We start from the raw sequence: 19,854 nt of genomic DNA, 5'->3' as shown, positions 1-19,854 counted from the left end.
TAACCAATAATTGTTTGTCTCATCTAAGTGCGTGTTACATATAGGTATCAATTGAACTGGTATTTTATGTTTTTATCAATTTGGCAATGATAGACAACAAGTCAGTATCTTTCCTACACATTTATTTACAGTCATTTTTATGCCCACTATTCCGCTCATTCTAGTCTAAAAAAAATTGATTTAGTCTCAAAAGGGCTATTAACATTTAAACGAACTTCATTACAAATCACAAAACATTAAAATAGGTCAGAAGGGTATTTACATTCGTAAAGTCAAGAAAATAAAAAACAAGCTTCATTTTGTGTTTGATTATTTTAGAGAGAAACTTTATGACCACAAAGTACAATTAAAACAAGCAAAAAACAAAACAGACTTAATTGAATAGCTTAAAGAGTTTAAACATGAGATAAACTGCACTTAGGTGATAAGGTTTTTCTTTTACACAATTCACTGTGCTCATTATCAGCAATATTGTGACATCGGTCACTGGGTCAGGCATAGATGATATCACTTCTTGGGTAGTGTGTCCATGTACTTGCAGATGATTCCCAGCATGACCTCATCAGCCCCTCCTCCAATTGATATTAACCTGGAATCCCTGTGGAAAAAAACAAAGTTGACACAAAGTCTTTTCTGTCGCTAATTTTTTATTTCCTGCCACGGGTGATTTACTGAAATAATTCCAGCAGTAACAGATTGGTATACTAAAACTCTTGGTTCAGCTACATTATTTACCCCATCACTAGATGTCAGCACAGTGTAAAATAAGGACTTAAGAGAACATGAATCAAGCAGTGTCACTTGTAATACACTGAATCGAAAGGGAATGCTCCCAGCCCTACTCTGCACAACAGGAAGCTAATCCCAACTGCATGTCTTCAAGAGATATTTAATCAAATGCTATTTTTCTATGAAGCCATCCATCGGACTCAAACTTTGACTGGAATTCTATTAAATTCCTTCTGAAATACACTGACTCCAAGATTTATCAAGGTCCTGCCTACTATGGATGACAGAAACGTTACACCCTCACAAAAGATGCATATAGACGGCAGCCAAATATAACAACCGTTGGCTAGCAACATGGTTTTTTTCAATTCGATGAACAGAGTGCAAGTGCAACAATAATGGAAAATCATGGTGCTATAAATCAGTGCTATATGGTTCATAAAATATAGTATATAGCAGTACACTGTATTTAAATATATTTATTTACACATTCAGTTCACCAGTGGTTGGTGGTTCAGTTAAACTAAAACCCCCAGGTAACTGGACACATACATACTCTCTTACAGTTCTGTTGACATTCCTCTGGTCAGTCTCACCTGTAGAATCTGCTGACCTGTACCTCACTGGTGAAGCCCATCCCTCCCCAATACTGCAGACAGCCGTCAGCCACTTCCCTGGCCAGGCGGCCCCCCTTTAATTTAGCCATGGACGCCAGCTTGGTGACATCGTTGCCTTTGATGTACAATGCTGCAAGAAAAAGGATAGAAGAAGTGGCACAAGCAGAGTAACGATGAGTGAAGAAGAATGCAGAGAGGAAAAGAAAGGATATGGTGGTTAAGTTTCAGTCACTTGTGGCTGGATCTGACTTAGGGTTTTTCCCAGTCAGGCATTTTCAAACTTTTATTGGATCAATGCTTGAATTGCTACCCTCAAGAGAGAAATGTGTGTGCTGCATGATTTTCGTTGTTTCAATGTGTAAGGAAGATAGTTTGTGTGTTTGCATGTGTGTGTCAATCTACCTCAGCCAAACAGATGCAAACACTTCTGTCTGATCTGTTTCTGTGCAAGCACGTCACCAGACAGATGAATTCATTTAAAGCTTGCCACTGAGGTGATAATAAAGAGAGCACAAAGACAAGACCTTGGACATCCTCCCAACAGATCAAGCCACAAATTCACATGATAAGCACTGCACTGTGAAGCACTTTGGTTGTTTTTCAATCACTTTAGAAGAGCTGGATATGTTTTTCAGGTGGTCTAGGCAGTGGGTTGCTGCACCTGTGTCAGTACACAAAACCACAGTAGTTTGGGTGGTAAAGAGGTCTGCTCTCAATAGTGGGGTTAAGCTTCTATTTCCTGCTTTTCCTGTCCAGATGTTGAAGTGTCCTTGAGCGAGGCACTGAAACAGTTGCTGATATGAAAGAATGTCGTCTTCTACATGCCATTCCCATACGTCATATTGTAAACAGTTTGATGTACTGTCGTAATAATCAACAATTAATGATTGAATGACTGTGTCAATATATCGTATATTATTTGAGAGGTAAATATAGTGGCCAAACCCTCTTCAGGAAAAACAATACAGCAAAATACATTTTAAAAAAAGAAACAGCAATATTAGAATAGCACTTTGAATGGCTGCAAAATATAAGTTTGACAAGTTATAAATCCAGCTTAAAAATCAAATACCATTTGAGTGAATATATTATTTTTTAATTTCACGCCTGTTGTAGGTGACTATCTTAATACAGAGCTACCACATTACTACCCAGCCTCTGTTTTCTAAACAAACTGGTTGCATTATACATGAACAAATCACTCAATCAAGGCCAGTTTGGCATTCACATCATTCTTGTAGGGCTGAGTCAACTATGTCCTCTCTTACTGTGGCCTCAGTCATATCTGTGGTATTAAGAGACTCTTGGGAGTGCTGCATGTAATGGATGTATTTTTCCTTAAACGCTGTACACATTCTAAATCCAGATTTGAACAAGTGTAAGAAATACCTCAAGTTAATTTACTGACAATATTTCGTTGAGAAAACCCTGTAGTGCAACATTAGCATATAAATTGCATTGCCGATTCACTTTTATTTCACAATTAACATTACAGTGTTATAGCTTTGAAAACTGAAGGCATTTCGTTGGATTGCGATTATATTTGAAAAAAGAACTGATGCAAAAATTATACGGTAAATATACAAACAAAAGTCATAAACACATAAATATGCACACATAAACCGAGCTGTAATGTAGATACATCCATTCACATCCACATCCACATGTATGGGTTATATCTGAATGTCCTGAGGGGGAAACTAAAATTAAATTTGGATTTATGTGGTGTCATCTCCCTCTATCAAGTGTTCTCACCTGTAGCACGGTGGAGGAGGGAGCGGAGCAGCTCGACCTCCGTCTGCAGCTCAGCCAACCTGAAATGAACTGCCTGGTGGTAGAGGACAGGCTGCTTGAAGATCTTCCTCTGCCTTGTGTACTGGATGGTCTCCTGAATGATGTTGTCCATGGTGGTCACGACTGCAGGTGATCAGATTGAGATAGAGAGGTGATGCAGGTTGGTTTTCGGCATCCTCACTGAATGCTCCAGGTATTCTGGTTTGGATTGTATCACTTTGATAGCAGTAAGAGTTTATGAGTGACTTTGTTTGACTCTTATTATAAAGAACCAAAGCGAAAGAGAACAACATGTCAGGATCAAATTTAGTCATATTATGTACACTTTCGCTCTTAGTAAACTGATTGTCAAAATAAAAAGGAAACTATTTAAAAGAAGATTAATGGCTTGAACTATGTGACCTCAACTTCCTGTTCTTTAAAAATGGAATCAGAAAAGGAAATTATAACCTAAACCGCACAATTTCCAGTAAATTCTGTCAGAGATGAGCGAGATGTGGTAAGGATCAGTAATGGATAAAATGAAGAAATCTAGGAAATGTGATGTCTGATGTCTGGATATGGCCTCGGGAAAAGAAAAAACAAATAGAAAATGAAGGCGATTAAGTAAAGCTCACTCACCATTGGCCACTGCCCAGAGCCTCTCTTCCTGGAACTGAAGCATCTGGTAGGTAAAGCCCATGCCTTCCTGCCCAATGATGTTCTTGCAGGGCACATGAACATCATCAAAGAACACCTCAGCTGTGTCTGATGACCACATACCCATTTTATCAATCTTTCGGGCGATGTGTATTCCTACAGTTGAAAGGGCAGGAAACAAAACAAATGTTGTAATGCATATTGGCAAAGGCACATTAATAATAACAAATGCTGTTGATAGAACACATAGAGATTATGACGAGAGAACTGAAAAACCTAAAGAATGTTAAAATTAGACAATTGTTTATAAGAAGATTAATTAGAAACTATTACATTTCTGCAAAAATGTTCTGCTTTTATGAGAAAAAAGCATCCCTTTACTGTATAAATAACAGATTGATCGTACCTGGCAGGTTCATGGGCAAACAGATGAGAGATTTGTTCCTGTGTGAGGGCCCGTCGCTGGTATTAGCGAGGAGACACATCCAGTCAGCCTGGGTACCATTGGTGGTCCACATCTTTCCCCCGGTGATCACATATTCATCCCCTTTCCTCACCGCCTTAGTTTTAATACCTGAATCAATGAGTTTTGGAGTGTGTAAATGGATGGCGACACAGTTACACTCGGGAGGATGAGTGCGGGGATAGAAGGTTTTAATAAAAAAGTTTCAATGGTTGAATAAGCAATGAAATACAGTTTTGTTGCTTGGATCTAAAGGCTTTGAAACAGAGACTATTCTAAAGATACTAAAGCTGTTGAAAAAAACAAAAAGAATACATACTGAATGTAACACAAACTAATCCATAAAATAGAGGCTAAAATATTGTGAAATCTGATGACGGAGACGAGAATATCATTGCAAATTAGATTTTAAAGCTGCTGTATTTCTGGTTCCTCAATACTTTTTCACAGCATTAGTGAAAATCTTGTTCACAATAGTCCTTCAGAGGTAAAAGGAAATTACATGATGATAAAGGAGTAGAAAATGATGAAGGGGCGACGTACTTGAGACATCAGAGCCTGCTCCAACTTCACTAACTCCGAGGCAGGCCACTTTGTCCCCCATGATGGACGGAAGCAGGAACTCTTTCTTTAGCTCAGCTGAACCAAACCTGCACAAACACACACAGAAATGCAATCCAACTCTTAAGACACTGTGGTGAATCCAAGAATAATCTTATTGCCATTGCTTTACTGTAATATAAGATTAGGAAGTATAATACTTTTAATATTATATGAACATGACTGGCCGGTAAATATTTACTAAAAGTTGTGTGAAACTCTTTAACTGCACTGTGCAACTGTGGCAAGAAAGAACAATGAGTTGCGTGCTTTAAAACAGCCCTGGCACATTTGAGGCAATTACAGTTGTAGTGGGACAGAGGGAGGAGTCTTATCCGGAAGCCCCCAGTGTATCCATCCCCCTTTTACCCCTGCTGCTCTCTTTAGTACTTAGACCTTGTTGCAGGCTTGTGTAGTTCCCCTAATTAAGCTCTTGAGACACTGAAATCCGTCTTGTGTCACCAGCAGCTGTTTCATAGCAAGAGGATATCACAACAATCCGAGACCTACATGAGTAAAAAATTCCCAAATATATTTATACATTTACTGTCTTGGGAGTGTAACTTTGATAAAGGGCCTTGCAACAAGCTGTATTTTCTAACGTAACAGCAATAAAATCACTGAGATACACATTAAACACCACAATAAAAGAAGGCCTGTGAAGTTTATTTAAAAAGATTTGACTCTCTCTCTCTTAGTGTTTAGATGCACTGACAGATTAAAGGGTTGATCTTCTTGACTTGTCACAACCAAAAATTTGATGTGCGTAATAAATCTTGCACATATTGCAGTAAAAAGAAAATGATGGACGTGATCTCTGGTTTGTGCAGCAGTGCAGTTAAGTTTTAATTGTTTATAACACTCTGCAGCCACAGTGTTGGCAGAGGAGCATCACAGCTGAGCAGATGGTGCTGCTGCAGAGTCTGTTAATAATCAATTCATGGTTCCACTATAAAATCCTCTGCCTCCAGTATATCTCTTTGTCACAGCTCTTAAATAGGCACATTTAGAAAAAAAATAGGTACAAATAAACATAGATATGGATTTGGTATGTACGTACGTATTAGTATTAGTCATTCTGAGAAAAGATGGGTGAAAAAGAAGACAGACAATGCCAGATAGATACCCAACAATGAAGAACATATTTGAAACGTTGGACATAGTTTGGTTTTATAATGTACAACATCTGACAAAATGCAATTATCTGTGCACTATACAGGCCGACAGTTGTTGCCAGGGGTAGCCATACAAGTAACCTTTTATCACCTCAAAACCACACACGTACATGAGTAATAGGAATGCTTGAAAGTGTACTCTAGCTCCAACATGAGTGGCTCTTTCAGGGGTATAAAAAGAAAAAAAAAACAACAACCCACAAAGCCAACATTGTTGCCTGAGTCATTGTCTAGTCATTGTCCTGATGATTGTACCTGGCCAGGGCGGGGGTAGCCATGTCAGTCTGCACACCGATGGCCATTGGTATGCCTCCACAGCAGATGTTGCCCAACTCCTCTGACACTGCTACGCTGTAGCTGAAGTCAAGCCCCAAACCTCCATACTCTGCAAAAGACAAAAGATACACACTCCTTCAACTACTGCTCACAGTGCTGAAAGGTCACGTTAAACTCTGTGGACTTCTCTTGTGTATAAACATTTAATAATAGATCTCTATCACTCTAGATAGAAAGAAGAAGACAGAGAGCGAGTTATTTTGGATACATGCACTCCATCACTACCTTAAATCACCTAAACTAGCTTTGCACACAGTTTGTCACCCTTCACATCTTTTAATATTGTCTCCATCATAAAATCACTCACACAACACATAGCACACTATTATACATACAAAATATTCTGAATTGATTTGCTGGCAGCAGTGCATGCACTCAAATTAATTACAGGATGTTATCATTAATTGCGTGTATAAAGCACTGCTGGGAGATCAGCAGCGTGCTGTAGATAAGGGTCCCAGTCATCTCGGTGTCATCTCATCTCCTCTACTCTGTAAATAAAACTTGATTTTGATCTCTTAAACCACCCGTTTACTGGAAACGTCAAAGATGGATGTCTGTTTGCTCGTTTCCGACATTTGCAAAGATCATAACTTTTTAATAGAGTTGAGCAGTGCATTATGAACCAAGTTTAAAACATCACTTTCTGTCATTTATCCTGATTTAGAGCCACTTCTTCACCTTTTCCTTTCTGTTAAGTTTCATCATCAGCTGCAGCATCCATTGTGAAATGATGAAATCCTGGCAAAAGCTGTGGGAAATGGAGGCATTCAGGGCGAGTTTTACCATCAGGGCTGCCTATGATGTCCTCCCTTCTCCCACAAACCTAAGTCAGTGGTATGGCGAAGACCCCACATGCCCTCTCTGTCCAAGTCCAGCATCACTGAAGCTCATCCTAGTGGGCTGCAAGACCAGCCTCACTCAAGGCCGTTACACCTGACCGGATGCTGGTCAGCTAGGCGGGGCACGGGACTGGAAGCTGCGGGCAGACTTGGGCCAGACCTGCGACCAGACCTTGTTATGTGGTCAGCCTCCCTCAAGCTCAATGATGTAGACATCATTGAGCTCACGGTGCCCTGGGAGAGTTCAGTGAGGGAGGCCTATGAGCGGAAGAGGCTGAGGTACGCTGAGCTTGCAGCCGATGGGCAGCAACGGGGCTGGAGAGTGAAGGTACGCCCGGTGGAAGTAGGCTGTAGAGGATTTTTTAGCCACCTCAACATCCAGGCTATTCAGGGAGATGGGAGTGCGAGGGAAGGCCCACCGGCAGGCAGTCAAAGACCTCTCCAGAGCTGCTGAAAAGGGGAGTCAGTGTCTGTGGGTGAAGAGGAAGGACTCCCCCTGGGTTCTCAAATGAGTCAATGGCATCTAGGGGGTGAACCTGGGACGCTGGGATTCACTACTGAACCCTCTGGAGGTGTCGTGGGATCAGCGAAACACCCAAGAAGGAGGGCGCCCACTTGATAACCCAAGGATGCCATCACTCACTTGACCTTCCCACAGAGTCTCATTGGTGCCTCAAGCACGTATGTAATAGGGGATATCAACATCTAGTCCTACACAACAGATCTGTCTTACTGCTAAGCTAAAGCCAGTTTTCTGCCTACTATTCATACAGTTAGCTAGTTAAATGCACAGTATGTCATTTTCTGCTGTTAGGGAAGTTGAATGATGTCGTTAAGTAGTGTGGTATCATGAAAGTTGTTGTCTTCATTCTTAAACAACCATCACTGCCGTACAGTGCCGCACAGTGCTGTGTTTTCTTTATCATTTTATGGTAGTTTTAAGTTTATTTACAAGCTTAGGTAAAGCTAACATCTCCTACAGCCATCAGGAAATGTTAAACCTCAGAACGGATTACACATTCCTCCCTACTGTCACGGACAATTTCCCCATCAATACTGTCCGCTCATCAGTCTCAGTGGTGGCCAAGCCCCCGTCAGGAGCATAAACAGAAGATGGGGATATATACATATATATATATACACATATATATATATATATATAAAATCAGTTATGACAGCTTTTGGTGGATAACCACAATGCCAACACACACACATAAAATGAGCATCATGCACGTATACTATTTGTTAGAAGGGGTAAAGCGACCAAATGAGACGCACTGTTAACTTGATTAAAATGACAGTTTTCTCTCTCTAAAAATTGTTGGAAACCGTTGGGATAATGTAGTGAGTAAAGAACTCAGCAAAATATATGACACAGATTTAGTTGTTTTTAGTCATTTATTTGCAGAAAAGTTATGTATTATACCTTTAATGTACCCACTTCATAATGCATTTCTCTCAAATTGTTTGGGGTACAAATAAACAAATTCAAATCTTGTCAAAATGAGACAATGTGAAAATCAATGGCCTTATCATTATCCCATGCTGGTTTAGCAAATGTAATCTGACAGTAATTCATTCAGGACAAATCTCTTAATGAAAATGTCCAGTCAGCCAAAAGTAACAGCACTGAGCATTTGAGAAACGCTCGGTTGCTTTCCTTTGACTAAACAGAGTATGCCAACCACTGATGATGGATACCTGCACTGACTGACAATAAATTATTATAAGCGAATTTACCACATGGAAGGCTGCAACTCTATAGAAAGTGGTTTAATATCACCTGTCGGACTAGTTAATAATGGAAAGCATCGTCAGGCAGACTGTCAGAGAGAGACAGGGACTGAAAGAAAGAGAGCCAAATAAATTGGGACAGGCAAAAGGATGAGATAGAGTGGGACAAGAAAACAAGGGAGTGGGGGAGCCAAAAATAAGAGGAAACAGGTGCAGCTGTGTGGTGATACCGCTCTCTCTGGAAACCCAGCGGTGGATCATGTGGACGAAGGGAAGCGCTGAGGTTTATCCCACTTTAAACAAAACAGCAGGCTGTCGAGTTGAACAAGCAAGCAGAAGAAAAACAAGCATGATTCTGTCACAAATGTCAATCCTATGCACATATGTTTAATCTGAACAGCAGATGTTCCTCAGCATAGGTTCTCATCGGCCGGAGCCCCATATGGAACAACTACTTACAGATGAAAGACGAAATAATTTAAAGGTGCAGCACAAGCAGACACTTGCAACATTTTTCTAGTCTATTGTCTTCCTGTGTTCAATGTGCACTGCAACATTGACTGCATGATAAAACAGATCACTTCTCCTTGTAGGATGACACATACTGTAGATGAAATCACTGCCATGAACTCATCTCCAAAACAATGCAATAGTATTAAAATGGACAAAGTGGAACTTCACTAGAAATCAACTGACGATTGCATCACCATTAAAATGTAATGCATTATCAAATAGATCAGAGAATAATGTTTGTTAATGTTTCTGAATAACTAGCCACTACAATGCATGCATTGTGATATTACTGAAAATGAAATTGTGCAGGCTGCCAGCTTCTATCTTTCAGGCAGGACACAAGGCCACTGCCATGGTATGAACTGCGGATACCTCTCTGTCACAGCAAAGGAAAACAGGCAGAGAGCCAAAGGTCACCCCTGTCTTCTCCCTCAACATGGCTGCCTTGGGAAAACTTCCTGTTCTCATGTTTTTAAAAGTAATAATAACGCCTTTACTTGTGCACAGAAAAGAAGAGGAAAAATGAATGTTGAGCTTTATCAACTGTGGACTAAAAAAAGGGGATAATGTGTTGCTCAAAAAGTGGTAAACAGGGACATTAACTTTGCGCCCGTTTCAAACATACGGCCATTTACGGTTGAAACTCTGCCCTCTGTCTATTTAGTCCACTGGCAGATCTCCATGTCCCCAGATTTAAAGTCATTGTTACCCACAGAGGAGCTCCAAATCACACAATGCCTAGAGACACGATTGGAAAACAGACCTACATTAACTTTTTGGGCCAAATCTCAAATTAGTTTACATAATGGTTTGTACATCATGCCAATATGCTAAATGGTCTGATAAGCTCACTAAGGTTCACTTTTAAATGTTTACCGAGTGCTACACTACAGCAAATCTAAGTACAAAATATCACTAAGACAATGTCATCTACTCTTTGAGACATATTTCCATGAAATAACTAATAATTCCAAAATGTTATCCATAATTCAAACTATAAGTTGTGATTATTTTCAAAAGAACTTTCCACAACTGTGTCTGTATCTTGAAACAAAGCAGAACATTTTGGATAATTCCTTATATAAAATCACTGTGATTAAGACTACACTGCTACTCATCATGATATAAGACTTTATTATAAGAGCTCTTCAGTAGAGTGTTTGTCTTCACTGTTCTAGCACTTCAAACACTTCTTTCATTGCAGTTGAATAATTTCTCTATTGCACAGACTCCTCGGTCCCTATTCCCACGTCTGTAATCCAAGCCACTAAATCAATTAACCGAGTGAAGAGTTCTTAAAGAGGGCTTCATTAGTCAGTACGGCAACTAAAGGGCTGCGTCTAGCTGTGGTTACTCCAACTGCACTATTTTCTCAATGACTAATAAAATGGTAACTTTAGTCATTTGCACAATTATCTCTAACAGTGGTTTCTGAATTACACGGAACACGGAACTTTCTATCATTCATTTGTTATAATATAGTTCACCATCACTGTGTAGGACATCATAGCAGGTAATCTACCACCTGATTATACTGTGTGTCTTCATACAGTCTTCCGCTGGACCGCTGCTCCACTCTAATCCTGTCAACTAATGCTTAATGCTTGTGCACTCAGCACATTTTAATTCCCTTGCCCTCCCTCTACTCTGACCTACAGACTTGTGGTAGTATCGTCTTCAAACGGCTCACCGTCTAACAGCGTCGTTCACACATCTGGTCTCGTCAAAATGCAGCTGTTTTCACCACAGTGACGTTATCAAGATCTGTCTTTTAGTGTGGAAATTTCTAGATTTCTGCATTTCTTCACATCTTCTGAATTAACTACAGATCTCAACCAATATTCCAGTGTTCTGCACTCTACTTATCCCGTTTCCGTCCTCCGTCCCAGCAGTGACACAGCTGGGTACACATCTGGAAATGGGATATACTGTAGCAGACAGCTGTTGTGGGATGTTGCTGTGACACCGGCACCTATCATCACAGAGGGAACATTTCTTAACCAGACCAACCGTAATGTATGGCTGTCAAACAGACAGAAAACGAATGGAACGTGAATTCAGCTGTGAAAAAAAAAAAGACGTGCCAAAATGTTTCTGAGATGGACAAAATGAACACACTCAGTTTCCACTGCTGCAGGATTAATTTTGGTCCGCCTACAGTAACGCTACATTTGGGCAAATTATGTCCACAACTTTAAATTCTGAGCATTTTTTGTTGTCCTCTGGGATTTAAAAAATGAGAGTTTTTGCAATAGCAACAGAAACAACATGTCCCAAAATCATATATTATGTAGACTGAGGTCCACATGATTAATCAGTCTTAATATTTGTATGGATTTCCCACTGAAACTCCCAAGAATACAAATGGACTGAAATCTGTGCCAGAAAATGCCCTCTCACACTTTCATAGCCATTTTTTCACAAATGAGATGTTTGTGCTTGAAGCTTTTAACTGTTATGCTGTTATGTTATGTGCAGACCCCACGGAATCTGCGTCTGCACAATTCTGATAACACTTCCGCAGATTACCGCAAATTTTTCACCAATAAAGTTCTACTTGTAAAACTCAAAATGTTAAAACCCAGTGAAATGAAAATGACTTTTTCCCACTTTTAATCCTGTGTTCCTGTGTTAATTGCTTTTTAAAAAATCTTATTATATGCCAAATATGTCCTAAAATCAGTATTTTTACATTAATAATGTGTTTTCCTGTAAAATAGTCTCAAATGTTTGCTCGTAATATACTCAGAGGCATTAACAAAAGGTCACCCAATCAAATGTGACTTTGTGCAAGCAGCTGGCCACACTGGACATATAAAACTGTGCTTCATTATTTGTAAGTCGCTAAGTAGCTAAAAGAGGAATATGAACAAAGACAGGAAGAGATGTGCTTTGATATAAGTGGGCAAAAACGTTGTTTTCGTTCCTAGAACAATGTGGCAGAGCTGTAATTCACTGAAAACTACCTTTCTTATCTTAAATGAATATTTTCTATCACGTTACAAGCAAAAAAACATTCTGCAGATTTTCATTCTGGATCACCGCTGGAAACTCTTAAAAAGTCTGCGGATTCTGTTTGGGTCTGGTTATGTGCTCATGACTCGTCCATTTGAAGCCTCCAGGTAAATGTAAAAAAGCAGATGAAAAGGTTCAAATCTGGTTTTACTGTATTAACTTGTTGAAATTAAAGTTGTCTCTGAGACTTCATCAGGAAAAAGGCTTTTTTTCCAACAGCAAGAAAAGTGCTCTTAGCTTGGCATCCTGACGTTACGGTTATCATCATTTCCCAGCAGGCTTATTATCTCCTAAGATAATTTCACAGAAAACAAGCTTGCTCCCAAAAAAAGAAAAAGAAAAAAAAAAGGCTTCTAGGTCTTTAAATCTGACGTTCTTCCTATTACTCTGCTCCAGATAATGCACATAAGACCAACTTGATTAATTAAGCTCTTGTCAATTTTCAGAAGGAGTTGTTTCTGATTAAAAAGTAATCATCACTCACATTTAAGCAATACTAAATCCCTTTTCAAAGTTACAGGGGTTGGAACCTTTCCCAGCATGCACTGCTAGTCTATTATAGATCTAAAAAAGAGATAATTGGGCAGAACAACACACCAGCTCTTATTCCCATGAGCAATTTCATGCCACAACAACAGGAGAGAGAAACTGATTCCTGGATATGACTGTTGTGAGCTTCTGCTGCACCTTGTACATGATTAGCACAACTAAATGTTGCACTTTTACTGGCTAACGTCTCAGAGGAACAGATAATCTTCAGACATCTTACCAACTGGTTTGTTGACTCCCAGAAAGCCGGCGTTTCCTAAGATCTTAAAGACTTTATGGGCTGGAAACTTTCCTTCTGCTTCCCACTGATCCACGTGTGGATTGATCTCCTGGTCGATGATCTGTAACAAAAACACAACAGGAAAGAGAGATGACGTGTTTGTGTTTATGAGTCTATTTTAAAGTGTGCATGATATCATCTTCATCGCTTCCTCTTGAGAACTGTAATCGTAAATGTGCACGTTTTCTTTGAGAACATACATTGATTTTCTTTTACCTTTTTTTACCCCCAATACGATTCTTACAACAAATAACAGCCGTGCTATTCAATCTGCCTTCTCTAACAAAGACCAAAAGGATATACATTATGGGAGGAAAAAGCAATACATGATTGTTTCACATACATGGGTTTCCTGCTGTGTGGTGCACTTCCCTACTTAAGTCTATGTAATCTATCTCTAGCAGACAGCCAGATAAGGTATTACATATCAATGAATAGAGAGCAGGTTGGGAAAAATGTATTATATGCTGAATGTATAATGATGAAAATGATGAATACAGTGACTGTATGCATGGCTTGCTATTTCCTATATGTATGTTATCACTCCCATACTGATAACCGAGGCTTGGCTGGTCACACACAATATGACAAGCAGCAAGCTCATAAAACAATGAAATGGGTTTGGCCTCAATCCCAATATCAGTCATTTTGGAGCAGAAAATGTGCTAAAACAACACAACAGAATTCAGTGATGACGTTGTACTGAAGACGTGATAACCAATATTTATAAGCCAATATTTTAGCAACTACGTATTTCCCCACATATTTGAATTCTTGGCAGGGCAGAGAAACCTCTAAAGTCATATTTAGAGGAGTGTGGATATGTAAGGCTTAGTACTGAGACCCAAACTAATGACATTCCTTCAGGTTTAGCAGCCACTCCATCTAAGCCTAAAAATTAAAGCGGAGTATTTTATATTATATACTTAGAGAAGGGAGCAAAAGCAGCAATTAGCATGTCGCTGTGCTTAAAGAATGGTTTCCAGTATATATGAGGTGGATCATTATACTTGGCTATCTGATTTTAATAACAGGCTAATATTACATATTTGCAAATGAACCAGCTTCATGCCAATTTTTTTATCAGTATTAAATAAAACCATTATTTCACAAGCAAGAAAAAATGGATTCTTGTCGTCTTTTCACTGCATTTTGAACAATGTTTTTCAATATTTTTGAGAGCAGCTTATGTTTTGCCTCTCAAATTCAATTTCAAGCAGCATTGTGCTTTATCAGTAGCTATCACTAGTGGTTGGTTTTATGAGTCATGAACAAAATATCCCCAGGGAGTGATGAGGGGGTTACAACCTTTCTTTGGTATGAGTTTGGGATGGTGCAGTGATTCACTTTGAGCTTCTGGAAGTGGTCCACAGCTGGAGAAGCACTTATGAATGAACAATCTATGAGACGCTTATAATGTGCTATTTTTGTGGGATCTCAAGCTGCTTCACAGAGGATGGGCAGTAGACCTCCAGTCTGGGTTACTATTTGTAAGAAATTATGTCATTCCTCTTCAACAATTCTACCTGGCACTGCAGGGTTGTGAAAACAGGAAGTTTGAGCACACGGGGTCAACAATAGCTTCTGCGATATGATGCTGGTATTAACTACTGTTTATGCCATTTAAAAACCATCAAACAATAAATAAATATACAAAACAAAAACGTATGTACTGTGACTTTCCTCGTCTGTGTTGAACAATGTCTTCATTCAAGCAGTTAAGCACTTGTCTGGCAAAATCTTACAATCATTCTGAAATGTGTTTGTTGTCGTTCATTTTAACGCACAAACATTTTAAATGGTCTCTGAAGTCCACACAACCCTGACAGTCTGCTCTATAAATGTGTTTTTCTGCTCAGGACAATAAGCTCTCAATGGAAGTTAAAGACAATGAAAAGCAATGATTAAAACATAAGAGGCATTTAATGGAAATACGGTCACATTAAAGCCTCAGCCGATGACATTAGTTTAATGAGTTACGTGTATTAATGTGGATTACGAAATATAAACCCTACCTTATTGTTCTTTCATTTAGCTTTGGTTACAAATATGTTTGAGAGTTAAAACGCAACCAGCACTGAACTAGACTAGGTCTGTGTTGACCGTTCAAACTAAAAAAACAAAGCACCGGTTTTTTTTTCCAGAATTGCAAAAAGTGATGCACACTCATTTTTCTTCCTCCAAAACACACAAACGCAAACCAGCCAACGATTCAAACAGCCAAGGAAAACCTACTTGCTGAAAGACATCTGACTACAAAACAGAAAGCATAGACATCATCTTTTTTACCACCCAGAACAGAAAACAGACACTACTTTCAACAAATACATGGGATACATGCCTGGGCCTGAATGTGTGATAATGAGACTAACTTACATAAGTTCTAACATAAAACCTGTGCAGTAAAAAAAAAAAACATGTAGTGGTGCCCTTTAACCTGCAATAAACTTGTCCATGTTCAAAGTTCAGATCCTGAGGAGGGAAAGGGAGGGAGCTCTGGCTGCTGGAAAGGGAAACATAGAGGTCATCAGACAGGGAGTGATCCCACGTCTTTTCACAAAGGTTAATGTGGACTATTTGCAATGCATACCACAACAGTTTCACATTACCAAGCTGTCAAGTGTTAGGACTGAGTCAAGAACATGGTGTTATAACAAAATGTCCAGTCTCGATTATCTGTGGAAAGCAAGAAAGTGGATTGAACTTTCTATCAACACAACACACAATAGTTTAAAGCCTCACAGGTTAACTCGAAATATGATCCCATCAAGACATTTTGACAATCATGATCAGACCATATAATGATCAATAGAAAATCATGAGGAGTGAGTACTGCACGTAAAGTAATTTTTTTTTTATTCAATATGATTAAACACCATGAACTAGACATTCCCATCCGGTTATTCTTTCTCACATTAATTCTAGAAAATTGATTTTTATCACAACATAAATCATTATCTTGGCACATTACATATGCCATTATAGAAATTATAGCTGTCTCACCTTCCCTTATTATCAATGATAACACGCAGCAAATACACAAAAAAGGATACATCAAAAGAGAGTCATTTTCCATTTCCATTTTATGCCATAATGTCAATGACATTTACAGGATTCAGCTTCTCTAATGTAAGAATTTGATACTCTTCTTTGTCATATGTGAAAGTAAATTAAATATCTTTGTATTTTGGACTGTTTGGACAAACAGGGATAAAAAATAATGAGAATTTTCCCCTCCTTCTTTGATATTTTATAGACTTAACAATTAAGTAATGAATCGAGAGAATAATTGGAAAACTACATGATGATGAAAATAATTGATAGTTGCAGCCCCACATCACAATATAAGTCTGAGTGAAAAAGAAAACATAATATAAAAGTTTATTGTATTTTGGAAGACTTTGAAATAATGAAAACACTTAGCAGAATTGAGACTTGCACGGCCTTTGTTTTTGGACAATGCCTGCTCATTAAGAGAAAATGTTTTGCATAGGCTGCTTATATATTGTTGTTCTGTGTAAATTACATTTCTGCCAAACTACAAACGGTATACTGTTTTCAGAAATGAACCGTTTTGTTGTTGTTTGGAAAATGAATGTCTCGTGCCAGAAGTTGTTATTCACATGTTTGTGTCATGTGGGATGGACCACTTTAATGGTAGACACTAAAATAAAAAATAAAGAATTGAATACATTCTAAAAAGGGGAAAATATGTTAATCAGAACCCCAATCTGTACTGTATATAATCTAAGTATGTTTTATGTATATAATATACTATAAATATTATGAAGTTTATAGCAGTGTGTACCAAACAGGACATACTAAAAGTCCACAGTCTCTCTCTCTCTCTCATGGCAACATTAGGATGTGTGCCATAATTAAAATATCGAATAGCTATAAACTATCAAAAGGCTGAACTATCAGAAAGCAAAGAGTTCAAATGTCTGCAGTAAAAATGGTAAAGAGCTCTTCCTCACTATCATGCTATATTTTCATTTTGATGCTTCGCCCCACCCTTACTTTGGATGCACAAACTGAATTTTAAGTAGTTTGAGAGACCGGGAGCCAAGTAATACTGCTAAAATCCAACTGCAATACGTGCTATAGCAGGGGAAAAAAACTATTTAAACTCAGTTGAACTTTAATGAGAAATTTTGGCAAAAGAATGGCAATTTGTAACTTGCAGACAATGTAGCCCAGTGTCTGGTTTCCTTTGTAGTGTTGGGGGAAATCCCAGTCTGAAACCAGGCAAGGTTGTACATGTGAAGCTTCTTTCCTAGAGGTGCTTGTCACATCTCTTTTGGCACCTCATCTTCATTAACAACAAGATTGCCAAGCAGACCAGTCTTGGCCGGTTTTGTTGCATGTACACAAGGGGAAGCTCTGAAGGTCTGAGGTCTGACGAATTTCTAAGCATGGGAGTCATTTTTCCAGTTTATAAGCACGTGAATACACTACTCCATGTTACACACATAGCAACACAGACAACAGTCCTACAAGGTCTTGTGCCCTATCCACCCATCAACAGAAAATTAGTAGTGGAAACAGACATCTGACCTTGAATAGTCACTAAAGGATTTCCTATAACCCCATTTGTATACCATCTCTAAACACACATTATCCTACAGTGAATTCTTTTAATAAACCATGCTGCCTCGAGTTCCCTTTCCTGCACTAACAACATATTGTTCTGAATTTCCTTTTCACATTTTCATCCTTCCCATTATTCCCAGTGCTAGTTTATTTTCAACCCCCTGGCATCCTTTGAAGGTTTAGTCACACACCAAGCTTCCCTCTATTTACCGCAACATCTTTGCTCCCTACCTTAAATTAGGCTCTCGTTGTTATTTTTGCAGCCTCTGTCTCAATTGTCTGTCTAGTAATATCCAAATTGAGTCAGTCTGATAGCTAATGCTCGCTTTGATTTTTGACTACCATAATTTAAAAAAACAAAAGAGCTACATGTCAGAAATCACAACCTGTAGCAAAAAAACAAAAACAAAACAAACCAGACAGGCTGTCTCACCGGGAAATAAATTGAAGAATAGAGGAACATGTCTTATATTCCTGTAAGAGAAATAACACTTGCATTGTTTAATAACACATTCCAATGAGTCTGAATGGCAGAGGGGAATTAACTTTTGTCTGCCGCCATGAGGTGATGCATAGTTTTACAGTCTAGAGCCTCTTTAATTCCTGCTATTAACATCCATTGTGAGCACTTTTACTGTTAAGATGACTAACAACAACGACAACATTGCTGTTCCATATCTGATCACATGATGACTGTGATATACTGTAGATATATTTGGCTCACTTAATGGCCATTTGTCAATACACATAATGAAATGTGTCCAAAGTTGGGTGAGCCCTGTGCTGATGTTAAATGTTTTGAACTGTCATTAGTGTATGTCTGTCCCATATCTGGCCATGCTGTCATAAATCTACTGAGCATTTGACACCATTGTCTAACCCTAACCTAATGTACTGCTTAGACAATAGCTTGATAGGCAGTTTTGCCTGCCCAGTCATCCAGCTGCCAATCATCTACTTACACTAGTTTTACAAACAGTAACTAATAAGCAACCCCTCAGGTATCAGACACTTGAAAACACACATGACCTTTAACTTGTCATACTAAAATGAAACCCCCCCAAAATCAATATAAAGTTGTGTGTGAGTCTACATGGTCATGTCAAGTCACACAATGGTTCCTGGCATGCTGTAAAACACCAGATGTTGAAAAATCTGAAATGACAAAGTAATAGTCCCAGATAACTCCATGGCAAGAGCAAAGATACAGCAAATGTTGGCCAGAGGAAGGGCTGACATTAATCAAGTGAGATGTAATGAAATCGCACAGGCCAGCGGCTGTGTTTGATATTGGGAACCAGTGTAGCCTCAGAGTACCTGGCGCTTTGCCTTTCTCTTCTTTAGTCACCTTCTCTTGACCTACGAGCAGAGAAATAAAGGCTCGCAGTCTTTTAAGGATGCACACAGATACGTGAACACCCCCTAGCAAATATTATAGCACATTCAGAACAATGGTCAGCTCGAAATGTGGTGTTAATAGCTGAAGCTGAGGGCACAATAGAGCAGGGAATGCCACCAACACAGTTCACTTGAGGGGAGATATATAACAAGCTAGCATAGTGACCCTTCACCCACTTTCATTTTCTCTGCCCCAGGTTGCTTCTTAAAGTTACATAAAGTGGAAAGATACTGCGTCTTTCTGGCATAAACTCATAGGCATAAACATATCCGACTGTCATCTGATAAACAAAGCAAAAAACAAGCTTTGTTTACATGGTAACGTCAAAGCTTGTTAGCTAGAGTTAGCAGTCCTGCATACCTTTTTGAGGGACTCCTTTAATGCAAAGTGCTCTTGTGTGTAGAGTAAATGGTCACCCGTAGTCTCTGGTGCACTGGCCGCTACAGGTTTAGATGACACATTTTCAGACAACGACCGGACACCAACAAATGAGGTGAATTTGTAGAAATGACGGCTATTGACAAGCAGGTTTACACGTTTAGCTCCCTCGCGTAGCGCCATATCTGTTTGACAGCT

The 19,854-nt window shown here is 39.0% G+C and overlaps 1 protein-coding gene across 1 annotated transcript; it reads right to left on the bottom strand.

Annotated features, from left to right (window-relative positions):
• Positions 1 to 105: 105 nt before the first annotated feature.
• Positions 106 to 19,839, bottom strand: zgc:85777 (uncharacterized protein LOC405871 homolog). The gene is made up of 9 exons (XM_062436372.1): positions 19,639 to 19,839; positions 13,227 to 13,347; positions 6,273 to 6,402; positions 4,786 to 4,892; positions 4,186 to 4,353; positions 3,762 to 3,935; positions 3,102 to 3,263; positions 1,326 to 1,476; positions 106 to 598 (listed from the first exon to the last, which is right to left on the bottom strand). The coding sequence occupies exons 1-9, from the start codon at positions 19,837 to 19,839 to the stop codon at positions 508 to 510; spliced, it is 1,305 nt and encodes a 434-aa protein (XP_062292356.1). The 3' UTR covers positions 106 to 507.
• Between the last annotated feature and the right edge of the window lie 15 nt (positions 19,840 to 19,854).

The sequence above is a fragment of the Scomber scombrus genome, chromosome 16, assembly GCF_963691925.1.
Source record: "Scomber scombrus chromosome 16, fScoSco1.1, whole genome shotgun sequence".
NCBI lineage: Eukaryota > Metazoa > Chordata > Actinopteri > Scombriformes > Scombridae > Scomber > Scomber scombrus.
This window is presented reverse-complemented; position numbering and strand designations above follow the sequence as displayed.